The sequence below is a fragment of the Ornithodoros turicata genome, chromosome 3 (assembly GCF_037126465.1).
Source record: "Ornithodoros turicata isolate Travis chromosome 3, ASM3712646v1, whole genome shotgun sequence".
In the NCBI taxonomy this organism is placed as follows: Eukaryota; Metazoa; Arthropoda; class Arachnida; order Ixodida; family Argasidae; genus Ornithodoros; species Ornithodoros turicata.
In genome coordinates, this window is record NC_088203.1 from 26377037 (window position 1) to 26403267 (window position 26231).

General features: G+C 43.7%; 1 protein-coding gene across 1 annotated transcript; it reads left to right on the forward strand.

The window, feature by feature from the left end:
• The first annotated feature begins 1371 nt into the window (after window positions 1-1371).
• Window positions 1372-26231, forward strand: LOC135388321 (muskelin-like). The gene is made up of 21 exons (XM_064617802.1): window positions 1372-1460; window positions 1993-2062; window positions 2147-2289; window positions 2404-2492; window positions 2568-2677; window positions 3304-3441; window positions 3543-3597; window positions 3867-3941; window positions 4260-4322; window positions 9096-9208; window positions 9302-9415; window positions 11447-11604; window positions 12627-12786; window positions 13504-13624; window positions 13845-13992; window positions 16551-16659; window positions 17964-18041; window positions 18956-19120; window positions 21938-22016; window positions 23781-23913; window positions 23985-26231. Exons 1-20 carry the CDS (start codon window positions 1384-1386, stop codon window positions 23900-23902), a joined length of 2187 nt encoding a protein of 728 aa, XP_064473872.1. The 5' UTR covers window positions 1372-1383; the 3' UTR covers window positions 23903-23913; window positions 23985-26231.

Below are 26231 nucleotides of genomic sequence, written 5' to 3' on the forward strand. Positions count from 1 at the left end.
TTGAATACACGCGCATACAAATGACGTAGCTTAAATTTTGCTACGATGCGGAAATGAACTTCGGCTTCCACTCAAAAAGCGCGTTCTTTCTGCCTCACGTGTCAGCAGTGCTACCGTGCATTGCAATGAAAAAGAAAAAGAAAAGAAACGCAAGGCACAATACTAATAAGGCGTACTGTATTGGTCGTCTTATATAGGACATCACTTACAAGAGTGGTGGTGAAAGGTCTCCCGTTGTCGTCCTCACACAGGTCGGAAAAGTTACGACTGACGTCCTGGGTGAGTTGCGTCTTTCGCGGACTTCTAAGGGAACTGTGCCGGCATATGTCTGAAAGCGTCTAAAAGCCGGAACCTGGATTCGAACCCGGGTACTTCTCAGTCTCGACGTGACATAGACAGCATGCTAACCACTGAGCCACGGGAGTGTGCCCTATTTGCACCACAATCAGTCCGATCATGGCTGCTTCACAACACACGGCCGGGTCACTTCATCCTACCTGGCATCATCATTGTTCAGCCACCAAGGACTGACTCGTGGTAATTGTTTTTTACCGCACCAAAACCCTGTGCATGCGGTGTTATATTGGAAAAGAGGATAACTTGTGTTCCTGGATTATGTTCAGCTTCTGCTAAATCACACACCCCAAAGCGATGCTAACGGGACGTGCATGTAGAGTAGACACAAGTCACACATTTTGTATTTGCGTTATTCGAGTAAACCTAGTTTCAATTATTTTACCAAATATTCATACGAAGTTTTCTCGGTTTGGGATTTCTTGACTTACCCCCTTATTGCACCCACGAGTTCAATTTTACTAACGCCACAGCAGAACGCTGGGAATATAGGAACCCGTTCGTCACGGTGCCTTCAGAATGAAGGAGGAGAGGAGCCGTCATTGTACTGCACGCTCGAGTAATGGTAAAGCGATAATAATTTTTCTACGTGTTGTAGTGGTTGTAGTTAGCGAGATACGACCTCTGAACACACCTCCGCGTCGAGTTCTTGCATCAGAGTGCGAAAGGCTCGTCAATTCCTATTAACTTTTCGATTTTATAAGCATGTGACCTCTTTGCTGCGTTCCAAATAAATTCAATTCAATTTAGCTTCCCCAATCTAGCTTTCAAGCGAACACACCGATGGTCATAAAACCAAAATTCGTCCCCAAACGAGAAAAATCGTCTGCTTCGAGTTTCGGTTTCACTTTCCCTGCCTGCAGCGAAACTTCACTCTCGATTGTTTTAACTTGACTCGCGTAAAGTGTGTAATGTTTTCTACATGACGAATTATTGGATATTAGTTGGGTGCATTGAATGTAGGACGTGCATAAATTATTCCTACCTATATATTCAATGCGGGACCTCTTGTTTACTTTTACATCTAAGATGGCGACGGAGGGACCCAAAAAGTTAAAGTACACCATTCATAAATGCTCCAGTTACGCGGGTTCTTATTTGCCAGAGTACGTATGCATTTTTAAAGTTTACAGCGAGACATTGCCGATGTAGCCAGCAAAAGTTCGGTTAGTGTCACCTCTAATTAACGACGCGTGCCGTTGCTATTGTCTTGTTCTGTAGCGTACCTCGTAGTATTGATCGGCATACATCACGCTGTTTTGGGTATCACCCCAAATATTTACGTCCATTTCATTGATACAGGTCGCTTCCTTGTGTAATGCCTGCTAGATAGGAATGATTTTTCGAAAAAAATGGTGCAGCGTGCTTGACACAATTACACACGGAAGCGTAACCTAGATACTTTCACGAACTTTCATTTTCGAATACGTTATACGCTGACGCGGTGCCACTTCTGCTGCTTCTCAAATGTGTGCAGTCACTAACTCTGTGAAAAGAAACTGTTGTTTTGTTCGTGTACGACAAATAATGCGTGGTCATGAGGCCCTAAAATATAGCTGGAAGGACGCCCAGATTTTCAATGACTGGAACCGTTCCTAGTTCTATTTTCATTCCTATTTCATTGCTTTATTTTTGCAGAAATATTTTAGTTGATAAGCCGAAAGATCAGTTTTCAAGATGGTCGTCCGATTCGAATTACCCTCCTCAAGTAAGTTTAAACAAAAACGAAACTTTGAAAAAAATATCGCAGGCAATATTTTCGTCTGATTGTCGATGTTTCGTCTGCTTTCAGTACTTGACACTGAAACTTGAGAGACCTGCGATAGTGGAAACTATCACGTTTGGCAAATATGAGAAGACACACGTATGTAACATGAAAAAGTTCAAGATATTTGGGGGCCTCTCAGATGAACACATGTTAGAACTTCTGGACAGGTAAGATTGCGAGACATTCTCAATTTTCTTTTTTTGACAAAGGAATGCTTTCTCACCCAAATAGTACAACATTATTTACCACAAGATCACTTGCGACACATTTTAATATTTCAGCGGGCTCAAGAATGATCACCTAACCGAAACATTTACTCTAAAGCACACCATTAACGGAAATGCATTTCCTTGTCGATACATCAAAATTGGTAAGGGTAGCTCTGATAGATTGAAATAAAACTTTTGTACTCCTGCATGCTTTATTTTTGCTTTTTATTTTTCAGTACCTATTCAGTCATGGGGGCCAAGTTTTAACTTCAGCATTTGGCATGTTGAATTAAGAGGTGATGAGGATAAGGACTTGGTGATGTCGTCTGCCAAATGGTTCAGTGCTGTGAGTGGTTGTTTTGATTTGTAAAGGTTACCACGCTTAGGCAAACCATGCACTGAGGAAGCCCTCAAAGCGAAGTCTGTTTATGATTTTGGTGGAATATTCTATTTTCACTGGATGAGATTTTTTCACTCAAGAGCCACAGAACACATGACAAACATTGAAGGTGTGTGTGTAAAAACCATGTTTTTCATTTGTCATGTTTGTTATGTCTTATAGGTGGCACTGAATGCAGTGCACATAGAGTTTTCTGTTTTGAGGGATAAACCCTGTAAAAACGTTTTTTACTCCCAATTTCTGTCATCGTCACATCAGGGAAAACCTGCAAAAATCACAGAGAACCCAAATTTACACTAAAGTACAACTCTCCTCTCATGTGTCCACAGTGACAATCGATAAAATTCTTGGCTTTTCCTTTTTATGTGCTGTATATACAAAATTTTAAATAACTTACACTGGTCCCATAGGGCACCCTACATAACAAAACACAGGCATACTATGCTCTAGTAATTGGAACGTTGCAATGCTTTTATCCCCTTTTGCAGTTCAATGAAAGCTTATCCCCTTTTATAGTTCAGTTGAGGCTTATCCCATTTTACAGTTCAGTGAAGGCTTATCACCTTTTACAGTTCAGGGAGAAAGAGGCAATACGCTTGTGCCTGAAGCATTTCCGCCAGCATAATTACTCGGAGGCATTTGAGTCGCTTCAGAAGCGAACCAAAGTGCAGCTGGAAGATGCTCTGTTGACGAGGCTGCATGAGCTAATGGTAACACTGTGTGATTAGTGATGTTCAAAATATTTTTATTGAACATTGATCAATGCTTGTAGGTCAGTTGTATTTTATTTACGACATGCTGCATTTTCTAGGTTCAGCAGGGAGACTTTGTTGCCTGTGAACAGCTTCTCGAGGCTGCTGCCAATGGTATGAGATAGGGAGCACATAAGCGAATCAATTATATCTGACAGGAATAAAATTATGTAAATTTATTGTCAATAAATAATGTTTGATTCTATGAAAAAACAAGCAGCATTGCTACAAAGTAACATTATTGCACATTATTTCAGTGTACGACGTTTCTTTCATAGAATCTAAAGACATGCTCACAGACTAGAGACTGAAGTGCTGCTATATTATATTAGTGTGAACTATTTGCAAACAGATTTTGAGCAAATTTCTGTTTCTCTCACCAGAGGGAGTTTTTAACCAGTACCTGAAAAACGAAGAATACAAGCCAAAGTGGACACTAATCCTCTCCGTGGATAAGCGTGAGTTCCTTTTCCCTTGCTGTTCCACGGGCATATTCCATGTTAATGGTTCCATTATACCGCATCTGTTTGCTACACTATCAACTGGGGCAACTTGTACAAAAGTGGAACATGTGCATTTGGACTTGGATGCTTGTATTGATGTGAAGAGTTTGTGTGTGAATTTTTGCACAAGGATAAAGATGTCACAACACTATATAAACTGAGTTTTTGTAGCTCTTCTCTATTTGTGTTTACACCCAGGAACAATCTTGGTGACCAGAGAGGTGCCCAAGTGTGGAACTTGCACAATTAACCTTTCTATTTTTTTTTATGCAGCCGATGGCAAAAACCGTCCTGGCATGCGTGGTGGGCATCAGATGTGCATCGATATCCAGACAGGTGAGTGGCACCACCAAGCTGTAAATGCAATATGGCACCCTTCAGCTTCTATGGGATACAGTCTAATGCTGGGCCTGTTGGTACATGTTAATTAAGGGGTTAAAACCAGCAAGTAAAACACAGACAAGCGAGATTCCTCGGATGCCCCTAGGATGGAATTCCTTCTATGCAGTCCCCGATACATTTTTAAAAACATATAGAACCGTGAAGACTTGCTGGAATTTTGTGAAATACGTCTTGAGTGGTATATTTCTGTGATTTCTAGTATTTACTGAGGCTAGATTTTTGGTGCAGGTCGCAGAAGACTACTGCAATTACACCTCATATTACTTTTGTGATCACTTGCAAAATAAAGATACCTTAAACTGTAATTTTCATCTCATTGAGTGGCAGAAAAGTATGTCTGAGGTCAATACACTGAACAATATTTCATCTTAGTTGAGCCATCTGCATCCTATGTGATTTCTTTTTCAGCTGTGATTAGCTGAGATATCACACTACTCTCCGTGGTTCAAGCTAGAAGCTTGGGCCTAGTGTAGCCTCGTAAACCTTACTGAGAAATTATCCAGAAGCAGCTGTGTTGCAGGCACCATCAAGTTTGCTTACTAGATTATTTCAGGGCTGTGCGAATTTTTGAATACAGTAAATCTCGGTTATAACGAACTCGACGGTCGCGCGCAACCCGTTCATTATATCCGAAGTTCGTTATAAATGGAATGGACAAAAAATTTGATCCAAAAGGCCAGCAGTGTAAGAAACATGAGTCATGTATGCCGTTCATTGAAAATACATCGTTAATGGCGCCTGTTTATACACAGTTGCGGTGATCACGGCGTTTTCTAAGTCATCAAGGTGGTCCAGGTGGGCCGCGGCGAGCGCCTTCGCGTACACAAAATCGCGGAGCGAAGCAACGTACTTGAGTGCCTCCGCTGTAGTTCAAATGTAAGGAGGGGAAGACACTGTGTCATCATCATCGTCATCGGAAAGTTCATTTGGCGGCGGGCGCACGTCGGCAATGATGTCCGAATCACTGAAGTCCGCGACGGCCTGTGCGTCGTCATCTGCTGTCGCGAACTCCTCGAAAGACTGACAGCCGTCAGTCAGATTCGCAGCCGTTGCTCTGTCCCAAAGTTCTGTGTCGGTATCACGCACACCAAAGTCCACTTCACGATCGGCGTCTGTAGCCAGTGCCTGATGAACAAATCCAGCTTTTCTGAAGCAGTTTCGCAAAGTTTCCCGCTTCACCCGCATCCATGACGCCTTAATCATCGGCCAGACGGGTGCACGTGCAGCGCGCGCTGATGGTGACAGCGCATTGGCTGCAAAGCGAGATCACGTGCAAGCGGCGCCTGACAAATCCGCGGGTGTCTGACGTCGCACGCTCGCCTTCTCCAGTGGTCGAGGGAGCTCTTTCGGTCGCAGTAACCGAAGGCTCCCCGGCAATTCGTTCATAATAGGCGGGGGCAATTTCCATAGACTACAAATTTTAACGGTCGTTCGTGAGGCATTCGTTATAACCGAAGATTCGTTATAAGTGGGGCTGTTATAACCGAGATTTACTGTATAAACCGAGTAGTTGGTGCTATTCGGTTGTTATTCGCATATAAAATGCATTACTCGAAAGTTTTCGAATATTTTTGGAATACCAGCATGCAAAAAAGAAAAAGAACAATGCAAAAATCAAGAATCCGAGAAATGTGCAAGAAACATAACACGCGGCCATTGGGGTCAGGTGTCGAGCCGAGCAGAGCTAATCCAACCTAAGTCGGACCTGTGCGCCTGCCGGCAAGTACTCACGTGCGAGGGAGTTTCCTCTTCTCCTCCGGCTCTACCCAAGAGTGTGTGCGCATGGAACGAGGTGAACGATGGATGTCGACGCAGCACAAGTTGGCGACGACAATGAGGCACACTATAGAGCAAATAGAAGCGCCGTGTGGGAGTACTTTAGGTGAGAGTCTGTCACCGCCGCAATATGCAACAACTGTTCTGCACGCATCAAGACCCCTACTGGAACCACGACCAACCTCGTCAACCACCTGAAGCGGCACGTGGCTCTCTACAGGGAGTTCTGAAAGTTGAATGAATCGAAGAAAGGACAGCGGGAACTTGACCATTTCGTGAGAAAAGGAGTTCTGCCACGTGTACGGAAAGAAGCTCTAGACTTGAAAATCGTACGAATGGTTGCTTTAGACTTTCAGCCGTGCAGCCTCGTCAAAGACCGCGGCTTTAAAGAGCTGTTAGCCGAAGCATTGCCCGACTACAACCCTCCTTCGAGGACAACGCTTTCGAGGTCCCTTGTGCCCACATTGTACCGTGACACAAGAAGTATGGTACAAAGGGAACTGGAAATTGCTTTGCAACGTGGGTTGGAGGCGATGTCATTCACTTCCGATATGTGGACGTCATGCAGCAACGACTGTTACATCAGCCTCACGTGTCACTTTGTTGGCGAGGACTTCAAAGTTAGGAGATACAACCTGGATACAGTTAGATTTTCCGGACGGCACACGGCAGTTCAAATAGCGTCCACCCTCCGAGACACTGTAGATGGCTGGAAGATACCGCTGGATGAGTTCCCCATTTTTATTGTGACTGACAATGCTAGAAACTTCAGAGCGGCTGCTCGCGGGATACCGTGGACTGAAAAGAGCGTGCTTTGCTCACTCTCTGCAGTTGGCAATTGACAGTGTGAAAAGTCAGACGCCGACACTCGTAACTTTGCTGCGAAAAGCGCGCGCCATTGTTGGACACTACAGGCACAGCCCACATGGCCAAGAACGCCTAGATAGTTATCGGAAAGAAACGGGAAGTACACCGCTCCATCTTATACAAGGCATCGAAACGAGGTGGAGCAGTGAATACTTGATGCTTGACCGGCTTTTGGAACTGCGAGAAGCAGTGACAGTGGACATTGCAAAGAATGACTGCGTAGTCGATTGCTTAACTGGAAATGAGTGGCGCCTTACTGCAGATTATGTTAAAGTTCTGAAACCCCTAGCAGAAGCCACAGTTCAAGTGCAGGGGGAAAACTTTCCAACATTGTCGTGCCAAGTGCCACTACTATACTGTATCATGCAGTCACTGAAGAACTGTAATTGCGACATGACTGGGCAGATGGCTGCTTGTTTGCTGCCAACATGGACAAAAATCTGAAAATTCCTTTTCCAGACTATAACATGGACAAAGCTGCCTGTGTTGCCATGTTTTGCGACCCGAGTTTCAAGGCTATAATTTTTCGTGGTGATAGTGCTCGAGAGGAGTGGGTAAAGTCAGCAGTGCTAGAAGAGGTTAGCATCAGTGGCACGGAGAACATAGATGTGAGTGTGGACACTGAGTTAGAGAAAGAGGGAGCAACTAGTGCGGCAGCTTCTTCTATGTGGTCAGCTCTCGATTCCATGACCCAAGCACGTCTGCACCACTTAGACCCATTATGAGATGTTACCTCATATATGTCTGAAGGGACAGTAAGCAGGAGCACTGATCCATGCAAGTGGTGGGAAGAAGTTGGTCAGCACAGATTTCCTTCTGTAGCAAAATTGGCACGAAAGTACCTTGGCATCCCTGCCACATCAGCCTCAAGTGAAAGGGCCTTTTCAGTAGCTGGAAGTGTGGCCACACCACGTCCAGCTTATTTGCTTCCTGAACATGTGAGGCGGCTAACGTTCCTCCACGACAACCTCTAGCCACTACAGGTCATAGCGTAACACTAGTGTTTACAAAGGTGTACTTAATATCTGCTACTTTAATACATTTATTGCAAGCTGTACAATTTGATGAATAAAGAACAGCTGTATAGAAGAACTCTTGCACTGTACTACTCGGAATTATTCGAATTCCTAGCCTCACTGTTCGTATTTGATTCGCAGTGAATTTCAACTATTCGGAAAATATTCGCAGTGAGTTTAAATTATTCTCGAATTATTCGCATTCCAAATTTTGGTACTCGCACAGCCCTGGATTATTTATTTTATGATTCATTCGATTATTCGTTTATTATCTAGGGCTCCTCATAGATAATTCGTAAAAGTTTCATAAAAACCTGAAAATTTTCACCTGACGCTTGGTCTTCAAGAGTCCACTGTACAGCTTGGGACAAAAGTTTACGGAACCCCGGGGTGTCGCATTTCGCTGTTGGGACGACACCCTAGCAGGCAAAAGGAGCAGACACACATACTGTAAGATTAACAGAATAGCCGGTCACCCGTTTCTTGTTCGATCTCTTCCTAATATCGAACAGGGGGCCGCTCCGATGAAGGAATGTGCCAGTGCTATGTTCCATAAACTTTTGTCCCAAGCTGTACCCCTGTGTCATTAAAGCATTGGAACGCCTCATTATGGAGCTGCTGGGTATTCCTGATGAAACTGACAGTAACTACATTCGGTAGTGAAATGATATTGAAATGAAAACTGAAGCTATGTAGCTATGCAGTACAGTCAAACTCCTTTACAACGAAACTCAGGGGACAGCAAAAAAATTTGCAGTAAAGGTATTTTCGTTAAGAAGGATGTCCATTATTTGATCTATAGGGCTCCAGCGGGACCGCAAAAAATTTGTTGTAGTGGTATTTTCGTTAAAAAGGTGTTCGCTATAAAGGAGTTTGACTGTATATCTTTCAATACGTGTTTTTCTTTGTAGCATATGTTGCTGTATTCAACAGAATGCAACTCAAATTTATATCTCACTTATTTGCACACCTGTACCATTTACCATTAGCCTTTCTCTTCCCTCTAAGGAGCAGTTTTGAACTTCATCGTCTGTTCTTTTTTGTCTAGAAACCCTGTACCTGTTTGGTGGCTGGGATGGCATGCAGGATCTTGCAGATCTATGGTCCTTCCAAACTTCTACAGGGTTGTGGACGTGCTTGTCTAGGGACACTGAAGCCGAGGTTGGTTCTAAATTACTCGATCTTACCTCTCTTCTTCCAATTTGACTTACCTAAGCGATAATTGAATGACTATCTTGTAAATGGTTGCGGCAGGGTGGCCCCAGCGCACGTTCCTGCCATAAAATGTGTCTGGATCAAGACCGTAAAAAAATTTTCACACTTGGTCGATACCTGGATTCCGCCGCCAGAACGACGGAGTGCTTGAAGGTAGGTGTTGGCATTACACAACTTTTTGTGTGTGCATGCCACTTCCAGTCAGACAATCTGTACTCATACTGAACATGCATAAGCTGAGGCTGTTTTAAATGAATGTGCAGCATTAAAGGGGCTATGAAATTTCCCGGACACCTCATAACGTTTTTTACTGGAAATGCATCTTCCTCTAGGGAAACTCGCGCACCAGAAATTTTGCCGATGAAAGTGCTCCATTTTTTTTAACCATGTGGTATTGAAATCTGCTTCCAACCTCTCTTCCACGTTCCTCCTTCCTCTTGTGTACCTCCTCTTGTTTCTTGTCTACTACACGTGTGTTCCCGGTGCCTCCTTATCTGGGGTTTGCATACAGCTTGCATGAAGGTGTGTCGGCCCATCATGGGTGTACTGTTCAGTGAGCAGTGACGTAACCATGCACAGCAGTGCCAAAGCCGAGTCAAGTTTCTCCGCAAGGCACTCCTGTCTCCGCTCGCTGTAGGGTCTGCGGATATCAGCTTTGTATAGCTTCGACACTTTCTTTAAATTCATTTGTGAGAAAGCCACATGGTTGCTGGACCTAGAACTTCAGTTGTGCATTCAGGGATGTCTCTTCCTCGAAACAAAAAGGACAAGAAAGAAAAACGTTTCACTTTAACATACTCACTTGCAGGTGATTTTGCTCACATATGAAAGCTCCGCAAATAAAAAAAAAAATAAGGCTTTGAAGCTACCATCTGTTAAATTTTGAGGAGCCGTAAAACTGTAACATCGGGCGGTATCAAGTGGACAAGCAGATTTTTGGATACCAGACAAAAAAATTAGTGCTTCTCGCATTTTAGATGAACGCAAGATGGGGTATCTGTGGGAACTGAATGTGCAGTAGTACCCTCCAGTGCTCTTATTGGCTGCTGAATTGGCACTCTACCGAGTTATTTTTTGGGGGGGTTTCATCCCAAGTAATGATGATGCAAATCGTTGGGTAAAACTAGGTTTTCCTGGGTTTAACCCTAAAGCAATGGCACACACTACTGCATTTCATTATGTGCGGACACGGGCGGACGTTGGTCACCGTAGCAACAGACATGTGCGAACCCTTCCGTAACAGAAAGCAAGGAGTTTTGCCGCAGAACTTTTTCCGAAGCACGCACAGACTCGCAAAAAGAGAACCAATCGCCGCGTTCCATGCGTACGTGTTGATACGCTTCTCCTCTGTGCGAGACGAATTCCAACATGGCCGCTATAAACACCGAGCGCATAGAGTGCACAAAAAAAATGCAGCATTCATTACATTTGCTTCGAACTGGTAGCAGCTTCTGTCATGTCGCACTGAAACATGGACACAAAGCTTTCTGCCATAAGGCTTCGTGGATAAACAGGCCATGAAAGATGCATATTGGCTGAAACTTGTGCTGCCTGCATGTATGTGAACACTGTAGTGCAGAGCTTCACCGAACCTGTGACCTATTAAAGATATAAGATATAGCGTCGCAACCTCCTCCCCCAGCTTTTCGCGATGCTACAACCTTTTCGATTTCAGTGCGTGAACGGTAATAAAATTTGGTGCAGAAATTTCATTTCACAGCTTATATGGCCAGACTGAGTCAGCTGTGCAATCATCACAAAAAGAAATAAAAGTACGTGCCATCAGGAATGGCTGTTCCTATTCACTAAAGCTAGCTAGCTTTGTTTGAGCTCGGGTCCGCTACCACAAGCTGTTCTGTGACGCAAAGTAGTGGATGGTCTGAGGACATCATTTGCTGTCCCCTTTATCAATTTTCCGAGCCGTTATGCGAACCCCCCCCCCCCCCCTGTATGTCCGACCCCCTGTTCACCCCCTGGCTGTCACGACCCACCGGGGTGTCACGACGCACAGCTTGGGAAACCCTGCTCTAGCGAATTGCTTGTAGCCGCACACATATGTGCGCAGAGGTCTGCACACTAAGAAGCGCACTTGTGTGAACCAAGCATAAAACATGTGGCCCTGTGTTTACTCACATGCAGTTTTTTTCAAGTTAATGCAGGATGCCTTGCCTCTTTTGCTTCTAGAGTGATTTCTACGTGTACGATATTGAGACAAATAAATGGACGCTAATAACGGATGACACGGCTGCAATGGGTGGCCCGCAGCTCATCTTCGACCACCAAATGTGCATGGATGTAGAAAAGAACACCATTTATGTTTTTGGTGGAAAGGTACTTACAAGGTAAGGCTTACGGATCATTTTTGGGTCTCTGATTCACCAGATTGTCTTTGACGAGGTCCTCTTTGTAAGCAGAGTCTCCGTCCGATTTTTCGGACACTGCAGGGATCGCGCAAAAGTCCGAATAATCGAGCAGTCCGAAAAACAAATTTCGCTTCAAAATAAACTTTACTGAGCACTAGTTGGATGGAAAAATTTGTCATGCATTGCTATCGCACTTCCAGCTCTGCCTGATTCAGCTTCTTCTATTTCCCGAAGCAACATTTCGTCGCTGTACACTGACAGAGCCATCATCAACTCCGCAAGGCGGCTTTACCTAATGCATGCGTGCTGTAGGTGAAGCTAGCTTTACAGCGCTGTTGTGCGACTCGCTATTGGGCCTTTTGAATGAAGCCGTTGGCCAAAAACGAAGATGCCAAAGGGTTACGGCAGACCTCTTCTACTCAGAGGAATGGAAAATGAACAGTCGTTGTCTTTTTTTTTTTTTTCCTCAATATTTTAGCATGTTGATTCCTTTTGATGCAAATTTCGGATGATACCAATATTTTCCGTCACCCCAACGGAGAAATTCGCTGGTTGGGCAAACACAGTCTGAAATATCGAGCGACGGGGCTACACACCCTAGAAATTTTTAGATGTTCTTATACATCAACCGTATGGGACCCGCGGCCGTTCCGCGAACGAGTCCAAATAATCGAGCATGTCCGAAAAAATCGGTCGGCGACTGTAACCGGTTCTTCACGACGACTTTAAGTAGTGCATGTGAATAGTACAGTATCAAACAGATGCGGGCTACAGATCAAGGGAAAGGTTGCATCAGCGTGAAGCTGATTTTTGGCTCTTCAACATGTTTATAATGCTGACGAATTTTGAATTTTTGACCGAATCACGTGTAAGGGGAAATTTATCTGGAGAGATGCACCTGCCACAGGTTGAAGCTGGATTTACCTGGTTTAACACCAGGCTCTAAACATACTGCGAGTCTTTGTATTTCATGTCACTGACATTGAGTAACTCCTTTGCAGCTCTCAGAACGTTGAGGATAGAGCTCTGGAAACTTCCTTCAGCGGTCTTTTCGCATACCATGTGCCAACCAACACGTGGCACAAGTTGCGTGACGACTCCACAGCAGCAGGTCCACAGGAAGTTCGAGCAAGGATAGGTCACTCCATGCTGTTCCACGAGGTTAGTGTGAAAGGCGCTTAAAAATCGATATAATGAAGTCGGTAAAATCTGCGATTTACTTCGTTGAACTGAAATTTTGAAACATCGAAAATGGCCACCTAGCGTGCAGAAACTTACTTCTAGACATGAGTAGACACTTATACCTAGGGCCTGACTTTTTCGGGTTTTATTTTTGGCCAAATTCGGGGGGGTAAATATCGGGTGATATTTTTCATTTGAAAATTCGGGTGTATTCGGGTCAAATCCCGTTATGGCATATTCTGTCGTCTGGAATTCGGGTGTATTCGGGTGATTTTTTTTTTGTTTAATAAAAATTCGTCTTGACATGGAACTAATGTTTAGCAATGTTATCAAACTTTATTTTAATGCACGCTTATGAGTGTGCCACGCGACCCGGATGTTTTCGGGTAGATTCGGTTTAAACCCGAATTTTACAGTTTTCGTTCGGGGGGTAAATATCGGGCGGATACGGGTTTAACCCTAAAAAGTCAGGCCCTACTTATACCATGTTTGCTTTCTGTTGAAGTAGTCCGAGAGCTTCGTTTGTACTTTATTTTCAACTAGCATCACTGGCATGAGCATGTCGCGGGCATGTTGGAACCGTGTACGCAGGCAGATACTAGAACATTATGGTTGACCTGCTTTGCTTACTGCTACCTTGATGCACCCTTGAAACCTATTTGGTAACTTCGTATGTCTGTTTTCCATCCCTTTCAGAAGTCTCGCCTGTTGTACATATTTGCTGGGCAGAGGTCGAAGGAGTATCTCACTGATTTCTTCACATACAATGTGGACCTGGATCAGGTCAACATTCTCTGTGACGGGCAGAAAGTTGAAGGTATGTGAGAAATTTTGTGCTGCACAGCCTTACATCAGGAGTCATGTTAAAGAAAGAGACTCTGGACGAGAGCTGCCAAATGTAGACTGTTTCAAATGTAGACTGTTCTTCTTCTGGGCCATGGTTCATTAAAACGAGGTGTTGCTGTGTATCTGCTAAAACAAATGTCTGTTACGTTGCAACCTGTGAAGGTTTTTTTTTTTTTTTCTGGTCTATTCAGTGCCAGCAGCTGGATTCACCCAAAGAGCAACAATAGATCCAGAGTTAAATGAGATTCACGTTCTCTCGGGATCAAACAAAGACAAAGAGAAACGAGAGGACAATGTGAAGAATTCCTTCTGGATCTATGATATCAACCAGAACAAATGGTGAGTTCTGCACTTAGTACTTGTTACTAAATTAGAGCTGTGCAAATATTCGAAATTTCAAATATGAAACGAATACCTGGTGCTGTTTGCAACTTATTTCAGTGTTCAAATTTTTGGAATGGTGCTGAAGCGAGGTAGTGGCTTTCGCCATTCCGCAAGTGGGCTTCGCCTCATTACAACCAAGAGTTAGGTGAAGCCCACTTTACATTACTGCCATAGTTTTTTTTTTTTTGTGCGGCTCCATTTGGCAAGTCGGCTTCTCCTCATGACAATGTACTGTTGGGTGAAGACCACTTTACACTGTTCACAATATTCTGTCACTAAAGTCTACAACTTCTGTGACTTCATGGTCACCACTGTACTGTACTCCGGGCGCTGCATATCCCAGTAAATGTACTCCCAACTTTCAGAGTTATGTTCAGTAACAGATGGAAATATGTGCAGTTTCTAAAAAGTACAGGAAATAAGTACAGGAAATTCACAATGTAAACATGGAACTGAGGAGATGCACACAAAGCAGGCTATATGGAACACATTGACTAACCCTCCATGCAGTCTACCATACACACCACAGAGGGGACCCTTCTCTCACGATATGTTATGCTGGGTGAAAAGGCTCACATGCTTGAAGCAGAACATCATCGAATGAGCACGACACCACAGAATATTTCACCATGAGGTGTGACGAATTGGACCTTTTCTGATTATTCGAATTCGATTTGCTGTTTGAAGAAAGTATTCGGATTCGATTCCCAGTGCAAGTGAAATATTCGTAAACTATTCGCAATGGAAATTTTGCTATTCACACAGCTCTATACTAAACTCAGTATATTCAGCAGTGTTTAGCACTCACCGAGGACAGTAGAGTGCAGTAGCTGACTGATTTCCCGGACTTGACGGTGACCGGCAAAAAGTGTGAATAATGCAGCAGTCTAAAAAATCTGACGATCGCTAAATTCAACATTATTGCACCACAGCTGCACCTAAGGAGTCTGTAATTATGCCCCTCAACATCTGGTGGGTGCGTACCATGACATCTGCTTGCATTTGCGTGAGCGTCTGGGGCCGTCGCACATATTTGGCAATAGCGACAACGCATTCACCAATGCCCGCGGTCGACTGTTGTGGATAGTTGTGGATTGTCAGGGCAATCGTCTGCAGAGCCTGGCTCACTTTCCGACTGCACAATTTTCCGAGCAGAAGCATGGCCGAGTGGGTTAAGGTGTTCAGCTCGTAGGTGATACTCACGGTCATGCTGAAGACTGGGAGATGGTGGGTGCGAATCCTACCATCGACTGTGCTGTCTGAGGTTTTCCCTGGGTTTTTCGAAGACTTTCCAGACGAATGTCTGCACGGTACCCCCTGAACCCAGGATGCGTACTAGCCCTCTATCCCCCACTCCTTCCCGCTGTCTTCTCTCCATCTGTCCACGTTGTACACCGCTCACGGCCACAGTTGCTTCGCGCTGCTAACGCGGAATAAAACAAAAAACAATTTACCGAACAAATGTGCCCATAGCGTCAAAAGCTGATGAACAGTGATAGCGTGCACGAACAGAAACTCTGTACCCACACTCCCGAAACTGCTGACGCCGCTGCCGTGGTGCCACCTAGAGGTACGGTTTGCAAGTTTTAGGGTAGTCTCTCCCGCGATTCTAATGACCAATCCAATGCAAGTACACAATTCAAAATGGCAGTTTGGAAGTTGTCACCGCAGTGCCGAAAATAGTACTGTTGGTGCTTCTCCACAAGCAGTTTGGTCCTGGGCCTTCAGGCTTCGATGTCACCAGAAAAACAGTCGCAAGATGTATTAATCCTAGGCAAAGGTCACCGTTCCCTGTGGGAGTCTGAAGCAGGGATTTCTCTACACCCCCCCCCCCTGCATTTTTGCAACGCCCCCCCCCCCCCTGAAATTTCTCAGGTCACCCCACCCAGCTCGGCCACCAACACGTTCTGGTAGAGAGTCCGGCGCAGCAAATTACATCCTGTACTGTCAAACTTGGGCTGTAGGACCACAGTCATGCAGACGATCATACCGTGCATTTGTCCAATCTGTGTGCTAGGTATTCATTGAGCTTCGTGAGACAAAATGCTAGTCTTTTTTTCTTTGTCAGTCGTGTGATTATGCATCTTAATATTGAAGTGCCGTTCATAATGAATCTGTATTCTAAAGTAACTGTGTTCTAACGTAATAACATGTACAAATAAAACTGGAAAGCTGTGCAGAGATGTCATCATTGTGCCACGATTCTTTTCCGTGGCTTAGAAAAATTCCTTAAGTGGGACCTTCACCAAGCATAACCTCCCTTAAAAGCTCTCCCCCCCCCCCCCCCCTCCCCCAGCAGTGAATTTCTGGAGAAATCACTGGTCTGAAGTATCGAGCGAGTCCGAATAATCGCCGTCCGAAACATCAGTCGGCTACTCTATATACTGTATCTATGCATGGGTCAAACAGCAGCACTCCATTGTACCTGATGTACCAATGTCCACAATGCAAGTTGATGGTAATATAAGCCAGACATTCTCAAGGTGTCATTCCTTGCATTTGGATGCTTTTAGGTCCTGCATTTACCACAGTGACTATGGCCAGCAGGCGTCCACTAAGGAGAGCAACCAGGAGCCATGCCCAAGATTTGCTCATCAGCTCGTTTATGACCACGTGCGGAAGGTACGTTCAGTGTCTTAAATGTCAACCTTTCACTTCAACAACAGAGGAGAAACAGATTGTTGTGTTCTCATTGGGTGAGGAAAGAGTGTGAAAAATGTTAGCGTACTTCCTGTCTCATGGAGGCGTTCCAGCAGCACCTTCCGTATGAGGACAATACCAAAAGGACATTCACACGTATAAAGCACGCTCTTGAGTGGGTTTGCAGACACATCTTTTAAGCTAACACATTAATAGCATAGGTAATCGCAACTATTTTGGTGGGGTAAAAGTGAGCTTGTGTTTGCTCTTTTGTCTCTATTTCTTCAGTTCAGTCTATGGGTGATCAGATCTAATTTTGTGCTGCCATCAGGGTCCCTATGCAAGATAGTTTGATAAAGTTGCAGTGAAGTATTTGTAATTGAAATTTATAACCGACTGATTGGCTGTTGTAATGTCACTGTCAGCAGCCTCTAGTTTGTCTTCTGTTAAGCAGCAAAGGTGCATTTATTTATTTATCCATTCATAATGCTGGCTGCCCTTTGCCAGTCAAAGCGTTAGGGGGATGGAAATACACAAATGGCAGAAATGTAAAACAAACAACACAAGTAACATGAGAAGAATAAAGTGCACGAAGAAAACATGATACACAGACAAATACCCTTGTACAGTACTATGCATAATAATGCAATGCTATCAACCACTTAAGGACATTATATCATACCCCTGTATTTCTCAATTTCTTATGAAAATTACTAGAAGTAACTAGCAACATTTCACATGACACTTCACAGAATTGACGTTTGCCAATTGGTATGTGTAATACGATGGACTCCAATTTGTTCGACCCTCACAGTGAAGAGGTCCCAGGGACGAGGACAATGCAGACTATGGCTTCCACTTCATTTCTCTTGCACTGTCATGCATTAATTTGTTTGTTATTATTTAGTTATTATCAGTTAGTTATTAGTCTCTCAATCTATGTCTCGTCGTTGTTGTGGATGGCAACCTGTTGAATATTCTCCCGCCCCGCGCTGATTGTTACGACGGTGCTGCAGACACCTCTCATGTGATCCCCCCCCATTCTCAGCTCATTCCCTTATTTTCCGTATCATCACCAGCAAATAGCTCATCCCCTCTCACTGTCCTGTCTTTCTGCCGTTCAGCGTAGGGTGGGGTTGCGACAGCTGATAACTGTGATTCTGCCGACAGCCTTCCATGTGCGCCGGTTGGTTTTGCTTAATTACTGTGTGAAGCAAGAAACCTTGATTGCAAAGTTTAGGATGTTACTGTACTTTCATTTGTGTGTGCAATGTGGCTTCTGGCAGGTCCATTACCTTTTCGGTGGCAATCCAGGCCGTCCAAACAGTCCCAAAGTCCGTCTTGATGACTTCTGGTCCTTGCAAGTAAGTAGGTGATCCCATTACTACCTCCACCTGAGCTGGTCATGTTCCTCCTGCCTGGCTAAGGCTTGAACTTCTATAAACCGTGCTCAGTGTGTATAGATCTGTGTTAGTTCAAACACAAATGCCCCGTAGTTCCAATTATAATTCGAATGAAGCACTGAGTTTTCGATGACCCGCAATGTTAATTTTGTTAAATCATACTTTCTGTGTCCTCATACAATGTTGCCACAAGGAGAAAACAGCAAGGACAAGAGAGAAAGAGGAGAAGATAAAGCGGTATTCTTTGTCGATATTTTTGCTAAGTGGCAATCATACCAATGACAGTGTAAATGAAAGTATGGCAAATTAAAAAATGGCAACACAAATGAAACAAAGCATTACATATACATATACAAGCAATCGAGGTTAGGTTGCCTCCCCCACCGTAGGCTGCAGCCCGTACGTCAATTTTCTTCCACGAAAATGTGGCTTAGTATTTGACTGTTCTTGAGTATGAAGCAACTGAATGTCCTGGAATGTCTGTACTGGATGAACTTCCAATAAAGCGTTTAAAGGAAGTGCTGCCTTATGAAATTGTGATTGAATTTTTTATTGGCACGTTATCCTTCTTCATTTATTTCAACTTTCACCTTTTGGTTTTGGATGAACTGTATGCTTTAATCTGCCTTACTCCAGCCACCTTGTTCTTCAATAGTTAGAATATAATTTCAGCAGTTCGCAAGGTGTTTCAGCGCACCTTTAAAGGGCTACGCACATTGCCTAGCCCTGCAAAGTGTTTGCTCGTGGATGCTATGCAACCAGGACACAAGAACGACATACAATCAAAATAATGGAAGGGAATAATGGAAGAGACCAAAGATCGGAATCCGCCTGTGCCACTTGTGTTTCTTATCAAACCTCAATGTTGCACGCAGCTCTGTCGGCCGTCCAAGGAACTCCTGTTGAGGCGTTGCAAGCACCTTGTTCGGCAACACTGCTTCCGTGAGATCACTTTTGAAAACCCCTTGTCGGCACTCAAGTACCTCCAGACAGAACTCGCAGACACTGTTGACCACGGCAACCCTGAAGAAGAAAGAGAGGTACACGCTTTCTCGTATGCCAAACGATCTGCAGACTTGTAGTTTGTCAGCTTCACCCATTGTTAGCAACACTTCTGGGATACAAGCACCCTATTTGCTCGCATCAATAACTGCAGCCATGTTGAAGCTGAGAACGGCATTATGGGCAACTATGTTTCTTTCTATATTAATAGAGCCTGAAGTGTTAGGGTTTAACCCGTTTCTTCCCTGAATTTGCACCCCGAATTGAAGGTTGCCTCTTGAGGGTGAAACCCGATTTTTACCAGGCAAATTGCTCTGATAGAAACGCCTGTACGAATGTGCACTAGCTTGTTTAGCAGCAGATTGAATTACATCACCATTTCTACCAAGCCAGTACAGCTCGTCTGAGTAATAGAGCCCGATATCTCCCCTAATTTAGTGTACTGCAAGTTTTTCCACCCAAGTTCGCATGAATATAGAGCACATGTTGATTTCCCCAATTTTTACCTTCCGAATTGGGGGAAAAGATATTTCCCGAAAGCTTCAGGCTCTATATAACTGCTAGAAGTATACATAACATTTGGCAAATACAATCATTCAAACGTTTGGCAAAGTTTGGCAAAGTTATTTTCAGAGTTAAATGTAATAAGAGTGTGTTATAAAGTTGTCCTTCATTACCCGAGGTGTCGTTCCTACGTTGAACACGACTATAGAGCCTTGTGTTTCAGGTAGAGCACAGCACAAGCTCGGGCTTACCTGAAAGCCTGAGCCCAGCCCAGCCTGCAGGCAGGGCCGGGCCAGGCCAGGTAATGCCTTTTTTCTGCGGGCCAGGACCGTACATTGCCAGTCCTAGCTCGGGCTCCAACCTCTGTCACCCCACATTTTGCTAGCCACGGTCAACTCTTACAGCCTGCTTCACTGGGCCCAGTAGTCTAGTATTTACTCGGGCCACATCTTGGCCGGAAAGTGTATAAATTATTCGGGCTTGGGCTGTACGCAGGCACGTAAATCAAAGGAAGGCTGGGCTCAGGCCGGGTCTAAGCGTGAGAACACGGCTCGCGCAGGGCTCTAGTTTCACGGTTAAGCCTGGTTAAATCCATTTTTACCCTCCGATTTGTGTCACCGTGACTTAGGATCAAACCCCAAAGTCCCTGAAAACAGACTTGCCCGAGTGCAAATTGAGCCACCAATACGTAAGGCCCTTGGTTTTCTGCTGCAGCAAATTCAAAATTCCGCGGCGCCAACTTGTAAATTTTGTGATTTTTTGCGGCGAGCAGTCAGCAGCTGCTTGAAACAGGAAACACTTTATTTTCTTGGATAATGTGGGAACAAAAAATATTTTATTAAATTACAGATTCGAAGCACTGTTGTGGTTCAGCATTGCATACGTGATATTTTATGTTCTCCTCTGATTCGATCTGTCGCCTGCTAATCACTGTATATCTGCTGAAAGATCTTTCAGCTTCTACAGAGTTTATAGAAACTTTATAGGAAGGAGTTTACAATAGATGCCCTGGGGAAGTTACATCTTTAAGACAGCCTTTTTGTTCCTGGGCTGTAGGCATTATTTAAGAGTTAACTTTTTGAAGGCAACCTCCCAGACATCAAATCAAAATCCCCCACTGCCACCACTAAACTGCACACGGGAGGGACCCCGCCCCTTGCTGAGGCGAAGTATGCACAATAAACTTGGGCTAACGTTATCTTAAGCTAAACTACAATCTGACTGTGTTTGTCCTGCAGCATGGAGAATTTCGTAAAGCAGGCTTCCCCTCACGCAGGGAAGCGTTAGGTGAAGCCCACTTTCAGGAGGTGTCGTTCGTATTTGGCGAATAGTCGAATGCCCGGAAACCTGAATATTGGGTATTCGATTCGCGAATCGAATACTTCGAGTGACTCGAATATTTGATTCGAATTCGAATACTCGAATATCCGCACACCCCCAAAAATAAGGGATTCCGTGAAATTCTGTGCCAAACGAAGGATTCCGCGATTAATCGCGAATTCCGCGAAATGTCACGGAATCGCTGAATCGCGGGAAACCGAGGGCCTTACCAATACAGGTACTGGAGAACGCATAGCACTGCACATTCAGCACAGCTGCTCATGTTCATCTCGTGCATCGTCTGATATGATGTCGTGTGCATCTGAAATATAAGAATCTTTTTTTTTTCACCTCAAAGTCTGCTTCACCAGCCTGTTTTTTATAGCTCCTGGAACAAAATTAGATTTCTGCCCCTCCAATTTTCGAATACCATGAAACCTGAAAATACAAGTACATGTGAATGACGCACCCCTGCATTGCCACCCAAGCGTTTGCACTTTCTTCCCGGCATATTCAACGCAGCTTTAGCGGCACGGTGACGACCGCCATTGCGCAAGCGAGCGCTCTCGTCACACACTTCCAGCAGAGGCAGTCGGGCCACATTAGCTGCCGCCGAAGCAAACAAGCCTGTCAGTGAAGTGTTGTGTCAGTATATTTGCAATTTTAACATGTACATGTGTGTGGTTCTCTTTGTTCGTGGCATCATCAGTTCCCTGGTATGCCGACCGCGACCTACTAGATTATAGCGACCATGTCATAATCGGCAACCCCTATGAGGAGCCCGTCCACACGATCCGCTAGGGGCGCTACCCATCGGCCCGCGAGATCTACATTATGATTGGACAAGAGAAATTTGAATTTGGAACGCGCAGAAGCGGACGTACGACTACCGTAGCAGAAGACAGCAACAGCTCCTATGAAAATGTGTAGAATGATGATTATGAAAAAGTGTGTTAATTATGCGAGTAAATTATCATGAATATCCGTTGCTGAGTATTGTCTCTTGAGGTTAATTTTCTCTGTGCTTGTAGTTTCAGCTTCAAGCATCTAGTCTTTTCCAGCACCCTGAAGCTAATAAAGATGACACCATGGCAGTTACATCACTGGGAGGTATTTCAGTGTTTTTCCTGCCTCAGTACTTAGTTGAGCATCATTTATATTGCTAGTAGGTTGCTATGCCAAGGAAAATGTTGTACTGTACTTAGCAACTTTTTTTTTTAACCCAAATAGTAAGCTCTATAAGCTATTGTACAACATGTGCTACACCTATACTTGAGTAGAGATGCAGGGCCTCCGGGGGGAGGGAACGAGAAAGGTTCTGGAAAAAAAACTAAAATATAGAATAAAAAATAACAGGAAATGAAAATGAAAAACAGTTTCTTTTCACTGTTCCACATTGATCGCGGAAAAATTGCCTGGAATTTCCAGTCTCGAAAATAAAATCTATAGTGTTCTGCAAAATATAATGCATAAATGAGGCCAAATTATCAACAAAACATATGCCTGTCTCAGCTAACCAAAGGGAAGCTGTACAACTTTTAGTTTATCTGGTGAATGCTCATACTGTTATTAATTTTAGTGGTAATTAATTTTAATTTTACTGACAATGAAAGTTAGTTTATCTCCAGTATTCTTATTTATTTATTTATTTTGAGTTATGCTTGAGAAGAAAATCTGATAAAGCTGTTCTGCTTTCTAACCATGTCAAAACTACTGGGAATTTTTATCTCCACATAACTTTCTGTTTGCTAGTTCTGGTCAAGCCTTTCACTAATGGTTTCACTGACTAAACTCATTATCATATCTGTGTGGACAATAAATAAAATTATCTGTTTTGTAATATAAATGTTCGCTAATAAGTGTAAGTCGTACAAGAGAGACAAATTTTTTTCCCAATTGTTCGGAAAAAACATGAAGAAAGGCAGTTTGTTTCTAGCAGTTCAAATTTTCCAGAAATTGTGCATCCCTAATCTTTACCTGTGGCACTTTCGATAGCATGAGTGTTCCGTGGTCATCAGAGTCATGTATGCCAAAGCCTGGCCATTAATGGGACCTGCCTATAGCTGGAGCTCCACCCACTTTTTGAGCTCTCTGGCCAATCACGAGCCAAAATACAGTTCGCTATTAATCACAGGCTATATCCAAGCTATATATCACCTGTATTCACCGGGTGCTGACGTTTTCGGGAAACTGGATTGGATTAGATTGAATAGGATATCCCCCGACGACCTGCCAACATAATGGATTTTGCGTCCACTTTTATCGGCATCATCTGGATGGAGAGGGGCATGTTGGGAAGACGCAGAACAGTAGAAGTGCTTGCTGGCAGAAGTGATTGTTGGAACAGACTGCCGCTATTATGCACATTTTACCTATAAGATATAACAAGATTGAATCAAGAACGTGCTAAGGTGTGTATATGAATAAAAGTCTCATAAAATGCATATTTTTGGCCATCCATTGCGTTCTTCTTGCGATTTGTCTGTGATCACTGTCTTTACTAGGCCTAACAAGGACGACGAAACATATTCTTTTCACGTAGACATCGACGACGGACCGTAATTTAAAAGTGATTTGCAAGGTAATTGCAGCAGAATATATACTTACTGTATAAAATTGAAGTAATTTGTGAAAACATTTTGTCATGAAACCCTCGCTTCGCCGTTCCAAGCTGCGCTGCCATTTTCGGGAAAATTTTGGTGTCGTGGCGGCCCGCATATGAAACAGCAACCGATGAAAAACGCTCAGTTTGTTTGACAGGTCAAGCCTCTTTTTTAGGCTCCGCCTAATGACCAGACCCCCTTTGGCATACGCTGCCTCAAGTCCACAGTCAAGAGCACTCCTCAATTTCATTTATGATTGGTCTCCCTGTAGACGGTGCTGACGTGGACTTCAAGTTCCAACTCCGCACACACCTGTTTGACACCATCGTAGAATTTTTTCCCGACTCAATGACCCAGCCCAAGGGGAACCTAGCAGACTTGGTCTTCCTCTGAGAAATAAAGCGGTAAGGGGCATCTGCCTAAAGTGTTTTGAGTGATATGCCTTGTGATCACTCTTCTCTCAATTCATTTTCAGGCTCCAAATGGTATTTTTATTAGCAATCTAGCTACAAGAAAAAGACTGTCTACGTGTGGCACCCACCAGGGTCACGGACTGCCAATAGTCTTTAGCGCATGTTTATGCTGTAAGGTGCTTTGCTTCTTGTCATTTTCAGTTACGTGTCCTGCTGGCTCTTTTTTCTCTTGCCTTAGGTAGGTAATAGATTCAGTGTCAAGGTGCAGCACTGTTGTACCGTTTAGCCTTGAGTTTTAAAAATCCAGAGAAATGTAATATATTTTTACTGCCAACAAGAGAACTTGTACGTGTGCATTGTATCTGTGAGTCTTGTGAAGTGTATTTGTGTGTGGATGGTCTTGTGTTGCCCCATGTTTGTAACTGTCTATCCCGATTGTCAGCAGAATTTTTACAAGCTGATTTCTCGCACTTGGGTTACAAACGGGGATCTGAGCTTATCAGACCTTGTTTACGGAGTTTGCGGAGACGAAGAATCGGGTCTGTTTGAGACGTGCCAGCACGTCGGAATCGCACCAGCACTAATACGGAAAAACTCACTTTTATAGGCTGTCCCTGTTGTTTGCAAATTAATTCCTCTCCTTCCCTCTATAAAATCCTTTTTGCATTGTCTGAAGAAAGTTTAGTCTATAACGTGGATATGTAGTAAGATGACCATCCTTTTTTTGTTTGTTTGCTTACATTAGAAGTGAGAAAGACCACAAAAATTGCTGTTTTCCATGTTGTTCAATTTACCGTCAAAGACATTTAGTTCTTCCAGTGGCCTCCACTTGCTGTCATCAATATGGATTGATATTTTCTTTTAGTATATATGTGCAAATGTCACACTGTAAATATATTATCACATGCTGTAAATAACAATGTCAGTTTTGAACATCGGATAGCGGTTTGATCGTACAGTGTATGTCCTAGGTTTAACTCAAATTCCTATCCGTGTGCACATGGAATATGGGTGCAAGGACTCAGTAGAAGGCGAGGGCACCTAACCACATTCAGTACTAGATGGAAATGTCCCTTCAGAAGCCTTAGCCTCTCACTTAGATGACATGCAAAGGCGCATAAATGTGAGGTTGCCAAGGGCATTCAACCAGTGTGATTTGCAGAAGCAATGTTTGTTTTTGTAGTCACATCTTAGCACAAAGTGAAGTGTGTGAGAGCATGTGGTATATGTCGACGGCTACACTTCTGTATTGCTTCTCCTTGTTGTATGCCCTAATAATTGGTATAAGGGCAGAAAACGTTGCTGTTCCCCAGCAACTTTTTTTGTTGTTGTTGTTGAACAAGTAAATCCCCCTAGACCTTATAGGAATTACAAATGCCCCTGTAATTCAAATACATGCATTTCTAGGGCAGTACTACCAGATATGTATTGTTCCACATAATGCCTTTGGACCCGTTTTGGTACGGCTAGGCTTAAACATGGAGAGAAAGCAATAACTGGATTCACCGTCACGCAAAAAATCCTGCCTAAAAATCTTATGGTAGAAAAGATATTCCACAAAAACAATTTGCTGCAAGTACATAGATCTACCCATTCAGCTGTTGGAAATTGAGGGTAATTTGGATTTTTTTTTTGTTTGGACTCTCACAAATTGCTGGTGGAAGCAAAACGAGTGATACTCCCCAGCCCTTCCTCAACAGAACCCTGTTTTGCAAATCTATGCTGCTGCTAAATGCTAGATCACTCAGAAAAGAAAAAATGACATCCACTTCATGTTTCCACAACGCTCTTGCTAGCTCAGTGACCAAGCAGAGCAATTTTTTCTGCTTGCCATTTGGTTTCTCTGTAGATTGGTTCACTGAAAAAATATAAATATGGAAACGTTGTAGCTGTTTCAGAAGCCTTTAGAGTTTTAGTCATTACCCAGGGTCTGCCACTTGGTGTGTCATTATTGATCTGTGTGTGGGAAGTCCTGAATTTACTTGCTGTATGAATAACATTGCTTCAACAAAGAGAGCGGTGGTGGGCTGGTCATTTTCTTCAAGCCCTGACGCAGTGTGTACCAGTGCTCTGTCGTTTTAAGTTGCCAATCCCGGTGTTCCCTTCACTTGCCCTTTATAATTCTCAAGCAACACGTGAGGCCTTTGTATGAAAGGCGGTCTGTTTTTGGTTGTGTAATTTTCCCATGTTCTCTTTCTTAATGTTATATATTTCACTTGGCGTGTTGTGCGAACTGCACATTAACTCATTTGCACCTGCGTGATCCATCTCAAATTTGGCAAACAAATAAATTTTTTGCACAAACTGTT